Here is a 19,151-nt window from a genome sequence, read left to right as displayed (position 1 = left end):
ATTCCCCGGCTTCCCTCGTCTGATTAAATGAAAAACCAGGACCCAAATAACTGAAAAAGGGTAAAAGAAGAAGAAGCAGCAAATTCGAATCTCGACTCCCCTTCTTCAGCTTTCCACTGGATTTTGTTCGATTCTTCTCTGACTGTAATGATTAAAAAAAAAAAAACTGAACAATATGTCTGAACCAGATAAACAACGACAATCAAACCCATTTTCAAGACTGTTTTCGATTTCGAATTCCCAATTCTCAACCTCTGATCTGAGACATTTATGAGATTGGCGTGATAAGGATGATCTGCTCACGTGAAATTAATATCAGTATTCAAGTTACATGTGAGCTGTAGCTGCCTGCTCCTGATAACTATCAATCAAAGATTCAAGAAGAAAGAATGTGAAGGGGAGACAGATGGGACCATTTTTATTGAACTAAAACAACCGTTGGGCCGTAAAGCTTTTGGAAATCCGCTTTGCAAAAGAGAAAATGAAGCTACCGAGGGACAGAAGACAAAAAGGGAAATTGAAGGTAAAGGATGAGAAGACGAAGACAAGAGAACTGAAATTATATTGGAGAATCAATAGGAGGGAAAATGGGGCCAAGGGGACCCTCATTTTATCTCACTAGATCTAACGTCTTCACCAACTGGTTCCTACAAAATCTTTCGTGGATAAAAACTAGTGTGGGAGATGAAATCTTTAAAAAAATCGTCAGAGAAAAGTGGATGGGGTTGTTGTGACTTTATATTAGTCATAGCAATTATCACACTTGAATGTACTTTAAATGTTTGGCAGCCAAGCAAGCAAATATTTCTGATCAAATATTTCCTTTGTTTCTCATTTTAAACTTCCATGATCTGATCTTAGTTTATTCACACAGCAATGATAGTGCCCTTTTATATTTCTGACACCAATTACAGATGAGGAACTGGGCCACCAAATTTATGATTTCGGAAGGTGAAAAACTGAAAACCCAGTTAATCCCTGATTAGTTCATCACCACCACTCTCTGACAGAGGTTTCAGAACGGAAACATTTGTGGATCCCCATTAAAGGAGATGTTCGGAAGGGTCCTAAAGTCGAGGCCTGATTATCATTTCGTTGACACCCGGTACTCAAGAAAACATTTGGTGGAGGAGCATTATCCTATCGAGTTGAATTGAACCAATCCTGGGACGTCTGTCTCCATCAAATGACATGGGAGCAAGTAAGGTTGGCAGCACTACTGTTTCTGAGTTGGTTATTGCATGTTTCTGTACTGCTGCTACAAGGCCTTTAATGGTGTTTGGTGAGCAGAACTAGTCTTGGAAATGATATATAAGGATAATGTACTTCCTTCTTCAGAGTTCTGAAACTCTCTTCACCCAAGTGTTCATTAGTTTGAAGAGGAGAAATTATTAGGTTGATAAATAGAAAATTAGTGGGCGGCTTCAACAACAGAGGCTTGTGAGAGGTAATTTGTATGGGATGCATCTTACGGAAACGTCTGTGTATGAGCCGAAGCATCTCGTTGAGCTTGGTGAACCGCGCGTATCATCGAGAAGCCTCAGATTCCCAGCAAGTTGGACGTCTCAGAACCCTACGTTTCCATCTTCATTAGTGGAAACGAAGCGGAGGGTTTCCCCTTCGGTCTTCTCTCCATCGTATAGAGAAAGGGAAGAGGAGGGTAAATTTATACAAGGATAAATGTCATGGAAAAATAAATGAGAGAAAAGACCGAGACCCCTTCATGGAAAATCGAGAGAAAGGGAAGATGCACCACCCCTTTCCTCTCCTCCCACTTTCTGCACAGAGCTACAGGAGAGATACAGAAACAGACAAAAGGAAAAGCCTGAGTAGATATGGATTTTTTATCCGTTAAGGTAACGGATAATCCACCCAACCTGTTAAAGATAATAGACAGGTAGGATTTCTGATTCTGTTCCCAAAACTCCATTGACGATACTCCTGAGGGTCCGCTTCACACCCTTTTCTCCAAAGCGGCAACCTTCAACCTCTCAAGATGTCTCAAGTTCAGGTTTCTCTTGTTTGTTCAGCCTGTCCTTATTTTTTCTTCACTATTAATCACGATCGATCTCTCCATCAGATGCTACAACGCCACCTACAAGAGAGTTCTGCAGCTTCCATTGACGACACAGGTATCCTTTCATCTTCTTTAAACTAAAGAGGTCACTGACTTTCTAGCATTTTGCCTTTCATTATCGTGGAGCCTCTAATCCAGACCTCCCCTTCCCTACTAGTTACTGGTTCCACAAATCTGACTTCAGCGTAAGCAAATAGCTGCCCAGCATATGCAACGACGGGTCTCCTCTGGACTCTGTTAGTCAGAAACCCTGCCAAATCTATTTACAGGTTTCAGCTTGAACAACCATTTAAAAAAAGTCCAATCCTGGCGCCTATGAATATATAACACTGGAGTTAACAGAATTTATCCAATAGCACACCGTTTCATAAAACCTATTGAAGGGTGCGATGTAGTCAACAGAGTTGTTGTCTAAGGTCTCCAATCCAACTTATATGGCTCAATGAATTCGTTTTCAAAACTCAAGAGTCAAAATGCTGTAATGATCTCTACAACTAATCGAAACCGACGGAACCCAAATTTAGTTGAAGCAAAACCAAACTGAAAAAACCCAAAAGACAGAAAAGCCATAGAATTTAAGATCGTTTACTCAAGGAATAACAATGCGTCCTGCAACTTGATCAAGGTCCCGCCGTCCATTGGATGTTATTCTCCTTCCGCTGCCAATAAAATTAAAAAACCCTATGAATATTAGTGGCAAGGAGAGCTTAGAGTCAATACTCTTCATTCTTTCATGAGGTGCAGGAATAAAGATGAGGATTTTTAGCAGATTAAATTAAACATGCAACTTTATAATTCATAATCTCTGAAAATTACACGCAAATAACAGTACCATGCTATCATGTGTTGTAAAATCAAGACCGTAACCACTTACCCCTTGGCTTCAAGCTCGATGATACCCATGCTTTGTAGTTGCTGAAGGATGTGGCGAGCGATAGACCCACTGCTCTTGCAAAAATGTGGTGGACGGCTTCCGTTTCTCTTGCGTCCACCATAGATTTTCCGAAAACCTCCCACGCCAATTCCCTGCCTCAAGTAGACTTTCCTGGCCATTGAAGCTACAAGGCAATCACTCAATTAGAAAGACCAAAAAAACATGAATGAAGATGCGGTATGAAAAAAGCAAAGAGATGAGGCAATCACCTGCCCTGATATAATACCAGTCAGGATCATAAGGAGCAAGTTCCTTCAACTTCCCGGTCTTCACAATGTCAGTCCAGTGAGGAAGCTCTATCTAATGAACATAATTAAACAAACAAAAAATCACTAACCAGATAAAAACTAAAAAAACAACATAACTGAAAAAAAAAACCATTTTATGTCCTTTGACGAATTGCCACAGGTAACAAATAATATGAGATATCAAATAATATACTAAACTATCTACTGATTGCAACAATAGAAACTATTTGCAGAGAAAGAATTACATGTTTTACCCTCAGATAGAAAAGAGTAAAAAGCCTCTCAGTTTAGTACTCTGAATTTTGTAGGTTACTAGACTGTAGCAAAATAGCTATTCCAGATAAAGGTAAAGATATTCAAGTAACTTAGTTTATGAAGTACGGGTACAAAAAGAAATAACCTGCTATATTTGATGTAACATGTGTTTTTAAGGATATCAAAGGCATCTGCCCCCTGGTTTTCCAGATTCCTAAAAACATCCATACAATTTCAGATTCAAATAAAATTCTGTAGAGTCAGACCTAGCAAGCTATATGTAGAGGGCTTCATCAGCCACTATGAGACTCATCTGATTGAGCTGACCATCTCATACCTCTGAAGGTAACAAGGAGGGAGCAAAACCAAGAAACAATGCAGCAGTTGTTTAAATAAAATAAAAGGCCGAATTAAACAAAGAGAACAAATATAACTTCCCCAAGTTACAACAAAACAGAAATATTAAAGAAACTTAAAATCAGAGAGATTTCAACAAGACAGAAACATTAAAGAAACTTAAAATCAGAGAGCAGAAATTGGTTTTATACCAATGTCTACATTGTCCACTCATAAACTTGCGTTTCTACTCATTATATCCAATGTCTACATTAACAAATAGAATGGCCCAACTAAACTACCCATCGTCCAAAAGTTACAACAACCACTCTAACGTTTACTTTGCCAACATGATTTTTAAAGAAGGGAAAGCACCCTCATTAAACCAGAGAAAAAAATTTACAAAGGAAATAATCAGGCAGTGAGACCATGAACAAAGGGCCAAAGGTTTTAATTACATCAATTAAGTTGAACTGCTATTTTTTACCATTTTCTACCTCAAGATGCACACTTAAATAACCAAAACAAAAAAATCACATACCCAGGACGTGACTTTGTGGCTATAGTTACAACTGCCAAGAAAACTCGGAAGACCAAATGTTGAACAAAATATATACACTAAAAAGACATGCATTTACAGCTAAAAATGACAACCTGATGTAAATACCAGTTCGAATGAGTTCTGAAAACCTCTATTAACAAACTAAAGTTTCAGCCGTTGTTATATTCATCATCAGGTAGTCATCGCAACCGTGCCACCGCAAACACCTATTGTGTCCTAAAATTCAAGATCAAACTCCACAAGCAGACCATAGAACACAGTGAATCGTAGCTCTACTAAATAACGAATAAATCAAGGTCCACCCATCCTTAACACAAGTACACAATCTTTACCCTAAAAATTTAGACCATTGCAGTAGAATGCAAAAACCTCTCCTCAAAGCAAGCGCACACGATTTGAGAGACAAAATTTAAAACGAGACCGAACAAAGGGGCCTAAATCTTCAGAAAGCTAGTAAAGACGTGCATGCAGCAAGCTGATTTAAAAAAACAGAGAAAGGACAACAACGGGTGAGGGATCATTATACCTTCCCGGAGCGCTTTAGATGAGCCGAATATGCCTTCACGAAGTCGTGAGGAGAAACGTCCTTGACTGTTCTCGCCGTCTCCATGCCTGAACGCACCGAAGCTCCAAGAGAGACGTTGTCTTTGGACGTCGCGGACAGCACTTAGGGTTTACCTTAGACCGGCTACAGCAGTTCGTACCCAGCCAGCACGTAGTGTGATCTGTGAATTAATGTGTTTTACACTCTACCCCTTGATGACAAGAATATTAAGGTATTGCTCCCTGTAAAATATCTATTTGCATGTGCTCCATTATTATGATTCTTCGATTTTCATCACTTAAATTATGAAATGTCGATGTTAAGACCAAAATGCCCTGGTGTTCGACCTTCACTTACCTGAACCCTTTTTATTTTTGAAATAATCCGAACCAGCCCTTCCAAACCCGGTCTCTCATTTAGTCTCCCTACTTTTCCAATTTACCCGTTTTCTTATGTGTTCACTCTTCACTAAGCGTACCGACGGAACCTTATCTAGTCATCATTGTCTTTCTCCATCTTCAACAATCCCTACCACTAAAGGTTTATTCTTTTCTCTTTTCTTCTCTTCTCTCTCTCCCTCTCTCCTTAGGGTTTCCTCTCTATTCTTGGTCTCCGTCCATTCCTACAATATTTCTTTCACTCGCTCTCTATCTCCATCTCTCTAAAATCTTCAAAAGAGCTTTATGTGATAGAGATAACGATAATGATCCAAAATACAAGTACCAAATAGACTCAAACTCAAATTTTTAATAGTTGTAATCTCTACAGTCTTTGTTGTAATTTTATAAATATTTATCTTATCATCAATAAAAACACGGTGAATATTATTCTTCGTCCCTAAATTCATAATGGTATCAGAGCTTCGATCAATTAATCATAACCAACTCGTTGTCACTAGAAATTTTCGTCTATTGTCACCATTGTTGTTGGTCTCTGTCACTAGCGAAGAGCTTGCACCCCTTTCCACACCTATCTCTCCCTCCTCTTTGTCTTCTCTCAATCTCTCTTGGAATTTTGTTCCTTGTTGGAAGATCTATTCCCATCACCATCACTATTGAGCCATTCCCGTCACTCGACGTTGCACACCTGTGTCGTGCCACATAGGATTTTCCCTTGGTCATCTCTCTGACTACTCTCCTATGTTGCACCGAGACATTGCCACCACCTTCTGTCTCTTTGGCGCCAACCCACAAAACTTCTTTCTCCTCTATTTTGACCTTCCCCCGAGTCATCACCCCATGAGTTAGACCCTCAGCCCATCACTCTTCTCTCATCACCAATTTCTCGGAGAAATCCCTCCACCCCGCTGGTGCCTGCAGCCCATCGTCATTGTCCCCCGTCGAATCCCGCATCCTCGTCTCGTAGCCTCACCCTCACCTTGCCATACCCCAGCCAGAGCAGCTGATCTGAATCCTCTCCCATCTCCGTCACCTCGCTCCCGTATTCTGCTCTGATGGCAACCTCTCTCGAAGGCACCGCACTAGACCCCATGTGTCGTATAAGCAGCGAATAGAAGACCTAAGTTCAGGGGAAAAATAATTTCCCCCATCGATATCCTGTCCCGCGCACGTTCCGGCATAGTGTGCAAACTCGTACGTGTAGCTCACAAGTGCAAGTTTCACACATGCAAAAAAAAAAAACCTCACTACAAAACCTCTTCTCCCCTGCGGGAACCGCAGCTCTTTCATCGAATGATGCGATCTGTCTGCCCCTGCCGCTACTAGTGTCGTTGATCTTACATCGGACGATGTGATTCCATTCGCCACAGTCGCTACTAGTGTCGTTGATCTTACACAGGATGACATGATTTCGTCCGCTACCAGTGTCGCTGTTATTCTCAGCCGCTACCAATATCACTGCTCTTTTCAACCTTTACAAGTGTCATTGCTCTTCCACCAGACGATGTAATTCCATCCGCCCCAGCTACTACTAGTGTCGTTGCTCTTCCACCAGATAATACGATTCCGCCCACCCTAGGTGCTATCAATATCGTTGCTCGTCCACCCAACAATACGATTCCGTTCACTCCAACCTTTACCTGTGTTGCTACTCTTTCATCGGACGATGCAGTTCTGTCTGCCCCAGCTTCCTACCAGTGTCGCTACTCTTCTCAACTGCTACCAAAGAAACAACTCTCACCAAATTACTTCCAAGAATACGCTTTCTCTTTTTAAGATTGGACTCTCCTCTCGGAGTTCCATCTTGAGGAAGCATAATAGAGATAACAACAAGGATCAAAATACAAGTACCAAATAGACTGAAGAGTTGTAATCTTTATAGTCTTTGTTGTAATTCTATAAATACATAGCTCCTTATAAATGCTAACACGACAAATATTATTCTCCATTCAAAAATTCCATACTTTGCTCTCCAATATTGTTAGGCATGTTTGATCTCCCTTTTGACTTCCCTTATGTGATTCTTTCATAACTTTTCATATGTTATGGTTTTCTTTGACGTTTAATTTCCCTTTTGACTTTCTTGTTAATTTATGGCCAAGAGCATTACATTTCAGCCTTTGTCCTTCATTGTGGGGACAAATGTAAAGTGCATTGTTTAGAAATGGGTTGGAATGATCCTTAATGATATTTGATTTTGAGTTTAGGGTTTTATTTTACCCGTTTAGTGCAACGTAAAATGCACTTGTTTGGAACTTCAGCCCATATTCATGATATTTTAATTCTAATGTATCATTAACCTTGAAAATAGGTTGTATTAACCCATAGTGTAACTTTTGTCTTGGTTTGTGCTTGTGCCTTGTACGTTTTGTACCCGATCACGCCTCTATATAGATATATATCTTGTATTTACTCATTACTTTTCTTCTATATAAGGTCATGAAGAGTCTCCAAGTATTTTTGTATGTCATTGGGTAATATTAGTACCTAGTCCATTGATAACATAGTACCTTATGATTGTTTAATTTAATTTCTTGTGTGCAACTAATATATTAGTATATTTGTTCCATGTGTCAATAAACATAAGGGAATTATAGGAGGAAATAGTTTTTGCTTCTGTATTTTTAATTGAATATTTTATTAGTTTAGTTGGAACTACACTCCACGTTTAGAATTCACACCGGTTAGATGTATAATGCAACAAATGCAGGTGAGAATTCACATGTAATGACAAAAAGACCCTCCATATTATTTTATATCACTTAGTGATACATAGTGTTACATTTGTTAATAATTGTTGATTTCTAGGGCCATCACATAAACACAAGGGATCTAAAAGAATGGGAGAAAAGAAGGAGAGGATAAAGGAGAGAAGAATGGAACTCTAGCTCTCGAGAGAGTGGAGAGAATAACTTATGGGGGGAGAGAGTAAGAATGGACGAATTCCAAGAGGGGAATGAGGTCCAAGAGGCTAGAGCTTGATGCTCTTCCTTATGCCCATTAGGTTGTATTTATAGTTATAGAAAAATGTTTACAATATCAATAATGCCCTTAGGGCTACACCTTTTAAGAAGAAAATGACATAAAAGAACATACACTAACTTCTATTATTACAAAGTCATGCCACCTCTTATTGAAGAGTTGTCCTATTTACCATGATGACATCCTACATAAGTGGGTGTTTTTTAATACTACCCTCAAGCTGGTGTCTATAACTTCACTTTGCAATTTATCTTGGTAAAAAAACTTATGTGCTTGAAAAGAAATTTTTATCTTGTGTATCTTGAAAAACAAATACTGATTGTCATGTTTTAGTGACATAAATGGAGCATAATAATAGAAACTTTATAATAAACTTCTTATCTTGATCAAGTTGAACATAATGATTGATGAAACATAAAAAATAAAAAATAAAAAAGTTTTTAAATGGAGCATGGTAATGGAAACTTTATAAAAATAGACTTCTTATATAAGGCAATTATTTTTTAACACAACTTGATCAAGTTGAAAAGAAAATATTTAAGAGAGAAAATCAGGAATAAGGGAGATTTATGATACTAATATTTGAAATTTAGCATAAGGAAACAAGATTTTCAAATTTAAAATTTTCAAAATTTGTCAAAAAAGAAAAATAAACTCATATAGGGAGAGAGTTCTTTTAAGGAAACTAACGTAATGCGAAATAAAAGAAAGGAAACTCTTAAGGAAGGAAAAATATTCAAGTTGTTAAAACTTGACTAGAGTTTGAAAATAAATAGGATACTTAACCAAGATTAGCAACTTAAAATGTGAAACAAAAAAATTGTTTAAATTTGGTTTTTTGCATGCCTACTAGCATGACTTATGATTCTTCTAAGATATCTACTGAGAAACGGTTTATTAGGTGAGAAAGTGGACTCACATAGTTTTTTTTAGATAAAATTATCTTATATAAATTCTAACTCATGTTAGTAGAAATCGTTCAGAAAGTTGAGGTTTTCTTTTGCTACTACTCAAAACTTTTCTATTACTTGACCTTTACTACTTTAGATGCCGATTTATTTATGTAGAAAATTCTGAACGTAAAATTACTTTTTGAGTTGGAAACTAGACTCCTTTTGACGAGCACATACTTTTTTTGTCTAAAATTGACTGTACTTTGTATCAGTTTGTATATCTTTTAAGGTTTTTTGTTTGTTTGTTCATACATGTACACACTTCATTTATAAATGAAATGACCTTAACCCACTCTTTTGTGTGCATTATTCTATTTCTCACATTGCAAATCTTTTTGACTTATGATGAAAAAGGGCGAGAAAGAGTAAACTAAAATTCTATGCATAAATTTATGGGGAGCACTTAAAATCAACTCATGAGATCTCCTGCTTTAATTTTTTAGAGCAAGGTTTTATCATCATAAAAAAGGGGGAGATTGTTGAGATCAATCTATATTTTGATGATAACAAAACTTAACCATGTTTGTATTAATATTTGCACTCAAGCATTTCAGATGCAATTCCTTGAAGAGATACAAAGATCAAGATCTACAAAAAGAACAAGCAAAACTTAATGCAAGACCTTGAGCTCAACCATGTCAGACTATCTTAAAGAAGCATTGATAAGCAAAGAAGTGAAGATTTGAAGACTAGAGTTTAGACCTTATAGAAATATCTCAAGAACTCTAACCATGTAACGAAGACAACACCAAACTCCGATATTGAGCTACATAAGAGATTTTGAAGTTTTAGGGCATATGTTTCACAGTCATGTTTATTTGATGCATTATAAAGCTTTAAATTTCCAAAACCCCTGGGCTACACCATCATCATCCTTAAAATTGATTTTCGCAATCTAGCATAATGCATGATCAATCAACCTACATAGGTTTGATCGATCATAGATAATACAAAATGGTAGAAACATATATAGCTCATGATTGATCAATGTCACAAATTGATTGATCATCTAGAGTCCTACCATATTGAGATATAAAGTATGATCGACTATACATTGTACAATGATGGAACATCCAAAACTCTGCATAGCCAACCTCATAAAGTATGATAAGGTCAACCTAATTAGATTGATCGATCAACCAACTATTTTTTACAAGTTGAGAATTTAACTTATCAATGGCCTGATTGAACAACAAGTTTGAGGAACACAAAAATATAATCGTTAGACATGGTTGATTGATGATACATTTTCAATGATCTATCAACATTTTTTGCAACTTTGTCAAAAGAGGCAAAAAACAACTAGTTTAATGGAAAAACTTATAAATACCCCTCCAAGCATCTTGTGAACAGTAATGAGAGCTTTATTGGCAATTTATTGCATTCAACCACTAATTTTACTTAAATTTTCTTCACAAACCTATTTTTTAGAAGAAAAAAAGAGCTACAAACTTGTCTCTCCAAATTTCAAGGGTGTAAGTTTACCTTTATTTTTGTATTTTCATCGTTTTTCTTCATATTGTTGATCTAGAGCCAATTAATCTAGATAGGAGAGCTTGCAGCTAGAATCTAGTCGATCGATCACAAGGAAATTTGTATTTGTGTATTTGAGCATACTCATGAATTAAAAGAGAGTTGAAATATCTTTTATGTAAATTGTAGCTAATAAAGCTATTAGTGGAATTTTCCCAAGCAAGGGTTCTTGGGTAGTGACTACTAATAGGGGAATATCGATAACAAAAAAATTTTGTTTCCTTTATGGTGTGTGTATGATAAACACTTTACTTGCACTTAATTTCTTTTTCAACCATTAAATTTTTAATTCTCAATTCTCAAGTTACCCCCTCTTCAGAAGCAACGTGGATTAACAAAATTAAGTTAGCATTAACTAGGTGGAGTGAGTCCATGGATTATATTATTTTTTATGACATAATCAATGTTTAGAAAATTTGACAAATATTGGAAGAATTATTCTTTAGTTTTGATTATTGGAGTTTTGTTAAACTGGACATACTTGGGTTCTACTACATAGATGAGAGGGAAGAAGTTCACAAAGTCTATGGATGTTTGTATATGGTTTTGAGCGAATATCATAAGAAAAGGGGAATTTCCAATGTAGAAATAAATATATCTTCCACAAGCATGATTCCTATTAAAGAGCAATCTATTAGAATTTGAACCATATATTAAGGAGAGCAGGAGTGAACAAGTATCAAGACCGGAATTAGATTTCTACTTAGATGAGCCCTTAAATGTTAGAAGTTTAGATTTTCATATTTTGATGTGGCGGAAGACTATTCGTTGGAAATATTCAATATTATCATTGATTTTTTTCAAGGTAGTTGTTATTTTTTGTATTTTGGAAGAACTTTTTATAATTTTTACTGGTTTATAGGTTTTTTAATGAATCATAGAATTCAATTATTTGAACAAGTTATTTGTATTTCTATGCATATAAATTTAATTCGAATAAGTTATTTGTTATTCTATCCAGGTATATATGGTATATAAATAGGTTGTTTTTACTTTTAACTCTATTATAGTAATTTTTATTTTTATTTTATTTTAAATTTTCATAATTTTACAAATTAATAATTTTTAATGAGCCATTATCATGGATAAGTTGGGGAATAAGGCGAGGAAGGGGTTGGTTTTTTTTGGGATTTGGGTTTCAGGGTCAGGGTTCGGGTTTTGGGAAACCCATCTCCAACCCAACCTGTGACCACCCATATGAGAGCCGGCTTGTGAACAGTGACGAGCCTGGAGAAGGTGCTTGATTGGAGATTGGCATAGCTACAGAAAAATCTGCTACGAAGGTGTTACATTGATTTTGGTTAAATGATGACAGTGATGAGACTTGCTGCTGGAGTGATTGGAGTATCTCATTCAAAGAAGGCCGGATCTTTTGCAGAAGCATGTTAGGACTACTTACAGGACGGCCAAGTCTTCCTTTCTGTGAATTGATTAAATATTTTCGTAAACGTTTCAGAGATCAATCCATTTCTGGATTAATGTTTCACTTTGTGTCTCTTCTTCGCTTGCATTTCTGGTGCTGATTCCTGGAAAAGGGCTTTAATACTTACCTCTGTCGCTGTAAGACCGGTTATTTGTGTGCTTGAGGAAAAAAAAAAAAGCCAAGATAATCTCGTCTCAGACGCTGGGTCTGTATTCCGAATGAGCCATTGAGCACCACAGAGGAAGGTCCCTTGTCAGGATATGTCATCCATGACGAATGACGATTATTCATTATCTGCTTGTGTTCTGCTAATTTCATTTATAACTAGAAAAAGTATCAAAGAACAAGTTTCACTTACTATGATGATGCAAGAAGTTGCTTTCATCTTTTGATGTATATCTGTCATGTGTCTTCATCACAGAAGACATCTTCAATGATAGTCTTCTCTTTTGATGTAAAACTTGAGAAATCTACCCACCCTGGTATTCACTATCAAAACTGGAAAAACAACTGTAACCAGAAATTAATGGAGGATTCAGAATTACAGATTCCAGCGAAAGGCATTCTCACTTCCCACGTATTTGCTACAATACATTGGTCACTACCCGTTGGAGAAGACAGGTCATTGTAGGCGGGTTTGGCCAGATCCTCCTGCTATTCCCACTCTACAGTTTCATGGTACAGAGAATTTTTGGAAGCTTAAACATGCTTGGAGTCACTTCGATCATCTCTGGTGCCCTCATATGATTTTTTTCCTTGGAACGGGAAGAAGACAAAAACATCATTTTATGTCAGTCTCTTTCTCCCCTGCCTCTCCGGCGAAAAGGACAGGGGAGGAGCCCGACTCTCCTCCCCTCACCTACAACGTCAACAATGGTCGCTGGGCACCCAGTAAGGGCCCCTCACCCTTTCATCCCACCCTTTTTTTCTTCTCTTTCTCTCATGTTCTCACGGAGAGGGAAGAGAGAGATCACGCAAGAGACAATTTGAGAATTGAAGATAACCTTGTGCTTCCAACTAATAGAACCTAAATCACTGGCAGATATTCACAAATGGGAAACAAGGGAATCTCAGTTCAAAAGTTTGTTTACGTTTCCGTGGAGCCAGGGAGGCTTCTGCAACCTGTTTATATGATTAAGGAAGCGATCCTTCTTTTCTTTATCCCAGAGGAAAGCTTATTATGCAGTACTTGGGAGTTCTTGAGGTTTTATATTTTTCCTTTTTGGTAGAGAAGATGTTTTAAATTTTAATATGATTTTGAGGAGAATTTTGTTTTGGATGGTATCAGTTTGGGTGTTGAGAGCAAGTCATGTATCACAGAGTCTGAAGCAGAACAGGAGATGGCTAGAAGGTGAAATATTAAAAACCAAATCTTATACGAGAAGCATCAAAAACACCCAGATCAGATTATATAGAAAAAATAAGAAGACAAATGAAGAAAAATCAAAATTAGTATGACGGGAAAGGAATATAAGTAGGGAAAAATATGGAGCCTTCCGGGGTCAAACCTAGGCAGCCCTGGCGGAAAGCCTGTAACACAACTCCAGTTCTTCACCAAATGCTTCTTTCATCACTTTTTCCAACAATCTCGCAAAACCCACTTCTCCGTTCGGTGAGGGATCCTCCCTAGATCTCCTCTCCTTCAGTGCCTTCCTCCGGTGCTCATGATCTGATACCCTGCACGACGACAAACAGCAGCAATTTTTTTAAAAAAAATTAAAAAGAAAAAGAAAGTGGGAGGCAGATTCATGATTTTTCAGACACAGAAAACTTCTTCTCTTCTTTTTCCCTCTTTTTTTTTTTTTTCTTTGGTTTCGAACTTCAACCAAAAGGAAGAAGAAAACATACTGCTGGGAGGCATTAAAACGATGCGTGATCCCTGTAGCACAGAGAGGAAGACCGCAGGTAGTGGTAAGAATAAGAGGATTCACGACTGTCTGCATTCTGGTCTGCGAGGGTATGAAGAGGCCTTTGCGGTCAGGGAAAGGAGGAAATACTCGAGCGGATCTCTTTCGTGAGAGAAAAGAGGCATTTAAAGCGGAGACCAGCAGAGGATAGACAAGAATAAAAGCTCCTTCCACCAGCTGCAGCCTACTGCTTTAGATCATCAATCTTCGGGAATAATAAAAGGAATATAATCAGAGTTATCGTCAAGTTAGATAAAAGCTTCCATTGATTGATTTGAGTTTTGATTCTCTACCGCAACTCCCAAAGTCCTTCTGTAAATTGTAAAATTTGACGTAGCTTCCCAGCTGTGACTTCAGACTTCCTTGGCCGTTTTGTTTTTTGCATCAGGCCCTCCAAAAACCATAGCTATTTCGTACCGGAAAAAGAGAAGAAGAACGCCGGAGAAGCCAAAATTTTATCCATCGACAAGAGGATCATCACGAGTTTTGACAATAACTAGCTATTCAGAATTTTGGTTTTTAGAGTAAATTTCTCCCTGAGAAGTGAGAGAGCTTCATGTTCCTTCTGTTTAATTAATTGTATAGTGATTTTTAAATATGAGACTCTCATATATTCTACCAATATATATTTTAAATATATCTAATTACACCAATAAAGTTTAGAAGTAAAATAATTAATAATTTTAAAAATAAACAATTTTTTTTGGATTTCAAAATCAGATATGAACCTACTCATTGACACTTTTTTAAAGAATTTTTAGTTAAATTTAATTTATTTATATATTTAATTAATATTTTTATATTTTATCAATAGTTTAACTTTTAATTATTATCATAATTTTATGTATTATATTTTAAATTTTATTAAAATCATTTATTTACTATCCATTTACCCAAATCTCACGTGACTCTCACAATAACAAGTCTTACTGAACCAAAATTAATACAGTAGAGTCTAAAAGGAATCTCATGGGAAGGAAATCTCACAAAAGAATCTTATTTAAAAGTGTTTTAGTTATGTTAGGCTTTTATTTATGTTCATTTGTTTAATTATAGGACTTATAATCAAGTCATGAATTATTTATCTTTTCTAGATTTTCAATATGGTATCAGAGTCAGAGTCAGGTTCTCTAAGTTGAGTTGGTCAACCCACATAAATAATATTGTCCCTTTTCATCTCTATTAGTTTAGGTTTGAGTTCTTATTTTTCTTCGTCTTCGATGTTTTCAAGTCCTAGTACCCATTTTCTCCTTGATGTTAGTACCTCCATAATATTGTTTCCATACTAAAAATTGCATATTGATGAAAAGGATTTTGAGTTTACTTTCCAACACAAAATAATTTTTTTATCGATAGGAGTTTTCTAAAGAAAATTAGACATTTGAAGTAGCAAAAATTAGACAACAGGAAAGGTTTTAGCAATAGTAGAACGGTTTATTTTTTGAGGCATTTTATATCAGAAAGAAGAGACTTTATATAAATAATTTTATCTTTAAAAAAATATCTTTAAGTCTAGTTTTTTTGAAATAAGTCATTTGTAATTCTATGTTATGTTTTGGGGAGGAATCTATATTTGAAATAGTAAAGGTAAGTTCTATAAAAAATATCTCTTTTTTCCTATTTTTTCTTCAATTACTTCTCCATGCATTTACGTGAATTGAGTTCCTTTTCTGATAGTCCTAGTTTTTTTAGAAAGAGTTTTGGTCAAATTTAAGCACTCCATATTGGAATCTATTAATTTGATTTTAAGGGAAGTTGCACAAGGCAATTTGGTATGGGGTCTCTTCTCTAGTGTTATCTTGCTTATCCGCATCGATTGTGGATCGTCATCTTAAAAAATTATACTCATCCCTCATAAACTTCTTTCAGGTTATACATGGTCCAATTTGTTTGTTATTTTTACAATTCTATCGTTACAGTCCTATATTTCTTTATAAAAAAAACCACACTCATTATTAATTTGATAATAAAGTTCTTATTATTTTATTAAAAAAACTCGATTTGAAGTAGAGTGTTGCATTGTCGCCTCATTCCATCTGAATTATAATGTGCTACTATCCTAGTGTTCCTCTTGTATTTCTTCAATTCATCATTTCAGAATGCCTAAATCCTCTACCTACACAATATAGGAGTGTGTCCAACATCTCATGTGAGTCAAGTCTTTTACTCTTCACCTAAGAGATGTTTTTTGTTTGAACTACTCTTAAAAGTGAGTAATCTCTTTTTCATGTCTAAATTTAGGCATTTTTTCACCTTTGAAATCCATCGGAGTTTTTTTAGACTGTGGTTGTTTTGACAATTTAGGCATTTTTTCGCCTTTGAAATCGACTAGAGTTTTTTTAGACTGTGGCTGTTTTGACTTGTGGATGGAGTTTTATCATATGGCTATGAGTGATTTTCTTTTCTTGTATTTTTTTTGTCCAAGTATGGTCTCTATATCTTTTTTTTTTATCCCTAGCCTCAAAGGGAATAGAAGGAAAAATATCTCATATATATAGATGGTTGATCCAATACGAAACATGTGAAACCACTCTCTCAGTCATCTGATCATGATTAGACAGCTGAGACCTTTTGATCGGACGGTTGAGATAGTCATTTTGCACATGTCATATCAAATGGTATATATATACACGACTGATCTAATATGAAAGGAGATAATCATTGATCAGACGACTGAGATAGTCGTTTTCACATCGTACCAAATGGCTTTTTGTATTAGATCAACCCTATATATATATATAGATAGATAGATAAATAGAGAGAGAGAGAGAGAGAGAGAGCGAGAGAGAGAGAGACGTTATGGCCAAATTTTGAGTATAATAGTTATTAATAGATAATATATATTTATTAAAAAAATATTAACAATAAAAGAAGGGTCACTTGTAGGGAAGTGTGACTTTATCGTTTTTTTCACATGGCGCAAAAGTCTCATCATGCAAGTAGGGGTGGCATCTAACCGAGCCGAGTCCAGCCCGAACCTGCCTATATTCGAGCTGAGCTTGATTTAAATATTTCGAACTCAAGCTCGAGCCTAAAATTGTTATTGAGCTTGAGCCTAATAATTTTAATAGAGTTCGAGCCGAGTTCGAGCTGAGCTCGACCTTCAACATCCATTTAAAACTTTTCAAAAAATACATATATCGACTTCGTACTCCAACATTCATTTAAAACTTTTCAAAAAATACATGTCAAATAAATTGTATATAAAATTATGCATACATTTTACATAAAATTCGGAATGACCTCTACTTAAAATTGGACATAAGGGTGACATCGAATCTAACTGAATCTGAACCTTGTTCAAGCCGAGCTTGATTTAAATATTTTGAACTCGAGCTCGAGTTCTAGCCGAGTTCAAGCTTAACCTACATTTAATACTCTATATAAAATATATGTCAAATAAATTATATATAAAATTATGCATACATTTTAAAAAAAAATGATAGGGGAGGTTTAAGATTGAATTTCAATAATAGATTAAAACACACCAATATTAATCTGTTTTACTCCAAATGTTGTCTAGCTTGTTTTGTAATTTTTGAATCTGGCCATAAATCTATTATGGCCTCCTTAGTGCCCCTGGTTGAAAATTTATATTATAGGAAAAACTAGAAATGTTTTTCCTATGATACATATTTCCAAAAAGTTTTTTAAATAAAATCCTATTACTATTAGTGACTTATTAGAAAATTACAAGAAATATTTTAAATTTTTCTTAGGAAAGTTAAATGGACCACTTATTGCCTCTTTTAGGGAAATAAATAAAAATTAATAATCAAATTAATATATTACTATACTTATAGATAAATTTTTAATCAAATAAAATATCAAACACAAAATTGCAATGAAAATTGCGTCATGCTAAAAGCATTACAGAACCAACTGTCAAATACTTATTCAAAAAATTTTTATATGGTTTTCTAGCCTATATTGGCAGAAATATTGGCTAAAAAATCTTACTTAGAAAATTATATGATTTTGTAAGTAAGATTTTTCAATTAGAAATAAGTTTACAAAAACAATGAGACACTAATAGTCCCTAGAAACTTATTTGTACTTAAATGTATTTTCAATTTCTTCAAGAGCCATGAGGAAGGAGAGTTTAAAGAATTTTTTTTTCACTTTATGATCTCAGTTTTCCGCTGAGACTACATGGAGGGAAGGGGGTTACGGTGCCCGCGAGGACCTGTCGTCGGGGATGATGGCTGCGACGACGGAAGTGGCAGTGTCGGATGCGGTGGCGACAAAAACAGAAGCGAATGCGAGGGGAGGAAGAAATTGAACGAACAGTTATAGAGGCGACAGACGAGCAGCTGTCGACGGCGATAGAGGTGGCGACAACAACGGACAAGAGGGGCTCGACAATGACGAGGGGAGGAAAAAATTTTCCCCTCTCGCTCTCACTTCCGCTCCCCTCTCCCGGTTCTGACTCGGCCCATTAATGAGCCGACTCGCGAGCCGTCGAGCCGAACCTTGATTCGATCGAGCTCGGTTCATTACTTTAAACGAGTCGATCCCAGATCTCGAGTTCAGCTCGAAATCTAGAGATACCGAATCAAACCGAGCCGACACCAACCCGAGCTCGAGCCGACTCACCCCTACATGCAAGGAAGCAAGGTGGGCCTTCCCTCATGTTTTTAATATGCTATTTTTATTAATTTTAAGTAAATTATTAATGTGAAAATTTATTTTTCTTTGAGCATAGTAATAATGTTATCTTAATTATCTATTATTTTAAAATTAAAATATTGCGTTAATTATCTATTCTTATCTTTGTATAGATAAGTGATGTCATTTAGGTTAATTAACGGTCAAAGTCCATTGGCATGCTCAAACCAACCTAGGCACCTTGTTGGGTGGGTGCTTGGGTTGATTTTTGCACTTTTTCACTGATCAAAATTAACCAACATTAGCTAGAAGGATATCTTTCTATTTTTGATTGATATAATAAATATTACTAGGTGTGAATTTAAGTATAATTTTCAAATATGCCATTCTT

General features: G+C 36.0%; 1 protein-coding gene and 1 long non-coding RNA gene across 2 annotated transcripts; both read right to left on the bottom strand.

Annotated features, from left to right (window-relative positions):
• Nucleotides 1-2,412: 2,412 nt before the first annotated feature.
• LOC137965788 (small ribosomal subunit protein eS19z) lies at nt 2,413-5,122 on the bottom strand. The gene is made up of 4 exons (XM_068812134.1): nt 4,939-5,122; nt 3,221-3,311; nt 2,952-3,135; nt 2,413-2,736 (listed from the first exon to the last, which is right to left on the bottom strand). Exons 1-4 carry the CDS (start codon nt 5,020-5,022, stop codon nt 2,667-2,669), a joined length of 429 nt encoding a protein of 142 aa, XP_068668235.1. The 5' UTR covers nt 5,023-5,122; the 3' UTR covers nt 2,413-2,666.
• Nucleotides 5,123-13,632: 8,510 nt separating this feature from the next.
• On the bottom strand, nt 13,633-14,343 carry LOC137966705 (uncharacterized). Its single transcript, XR_011116236.1, has 2 exons — nt 14,094-14,343; nt 13,633-13,922 (listed from the first exon to the last, which is right to left on the bottom strand). It is a non-coding gene; the product is annotated as an uncharacterized lncRNA (long non-coding RNA).
• Between the last annotated feature and the right edge of the window lie 4,808 nt (nt 14,344-19,151).

Source organism: Aristolochia californica, unplaced genomic scaffold (assembly GCF_029961685.1).
Source record: "Aristolochia californica isolate CCGP_79_NKW_82.1479 unplaced genomic scaffold, dmAriCali1.0.hap1 SCAF_5, whole genome shotgun sequence".
Taxonomy (NCBI): Eukaryota; Viridiplantae; Streptophyta; class Magnoliopsida; order Piperales; family Aristolochiaceae; genus Aristolochia; species Aristolochia californica.
This window is presented reverse-complemented; position numbering and strand designations above follow the sequence as displayed.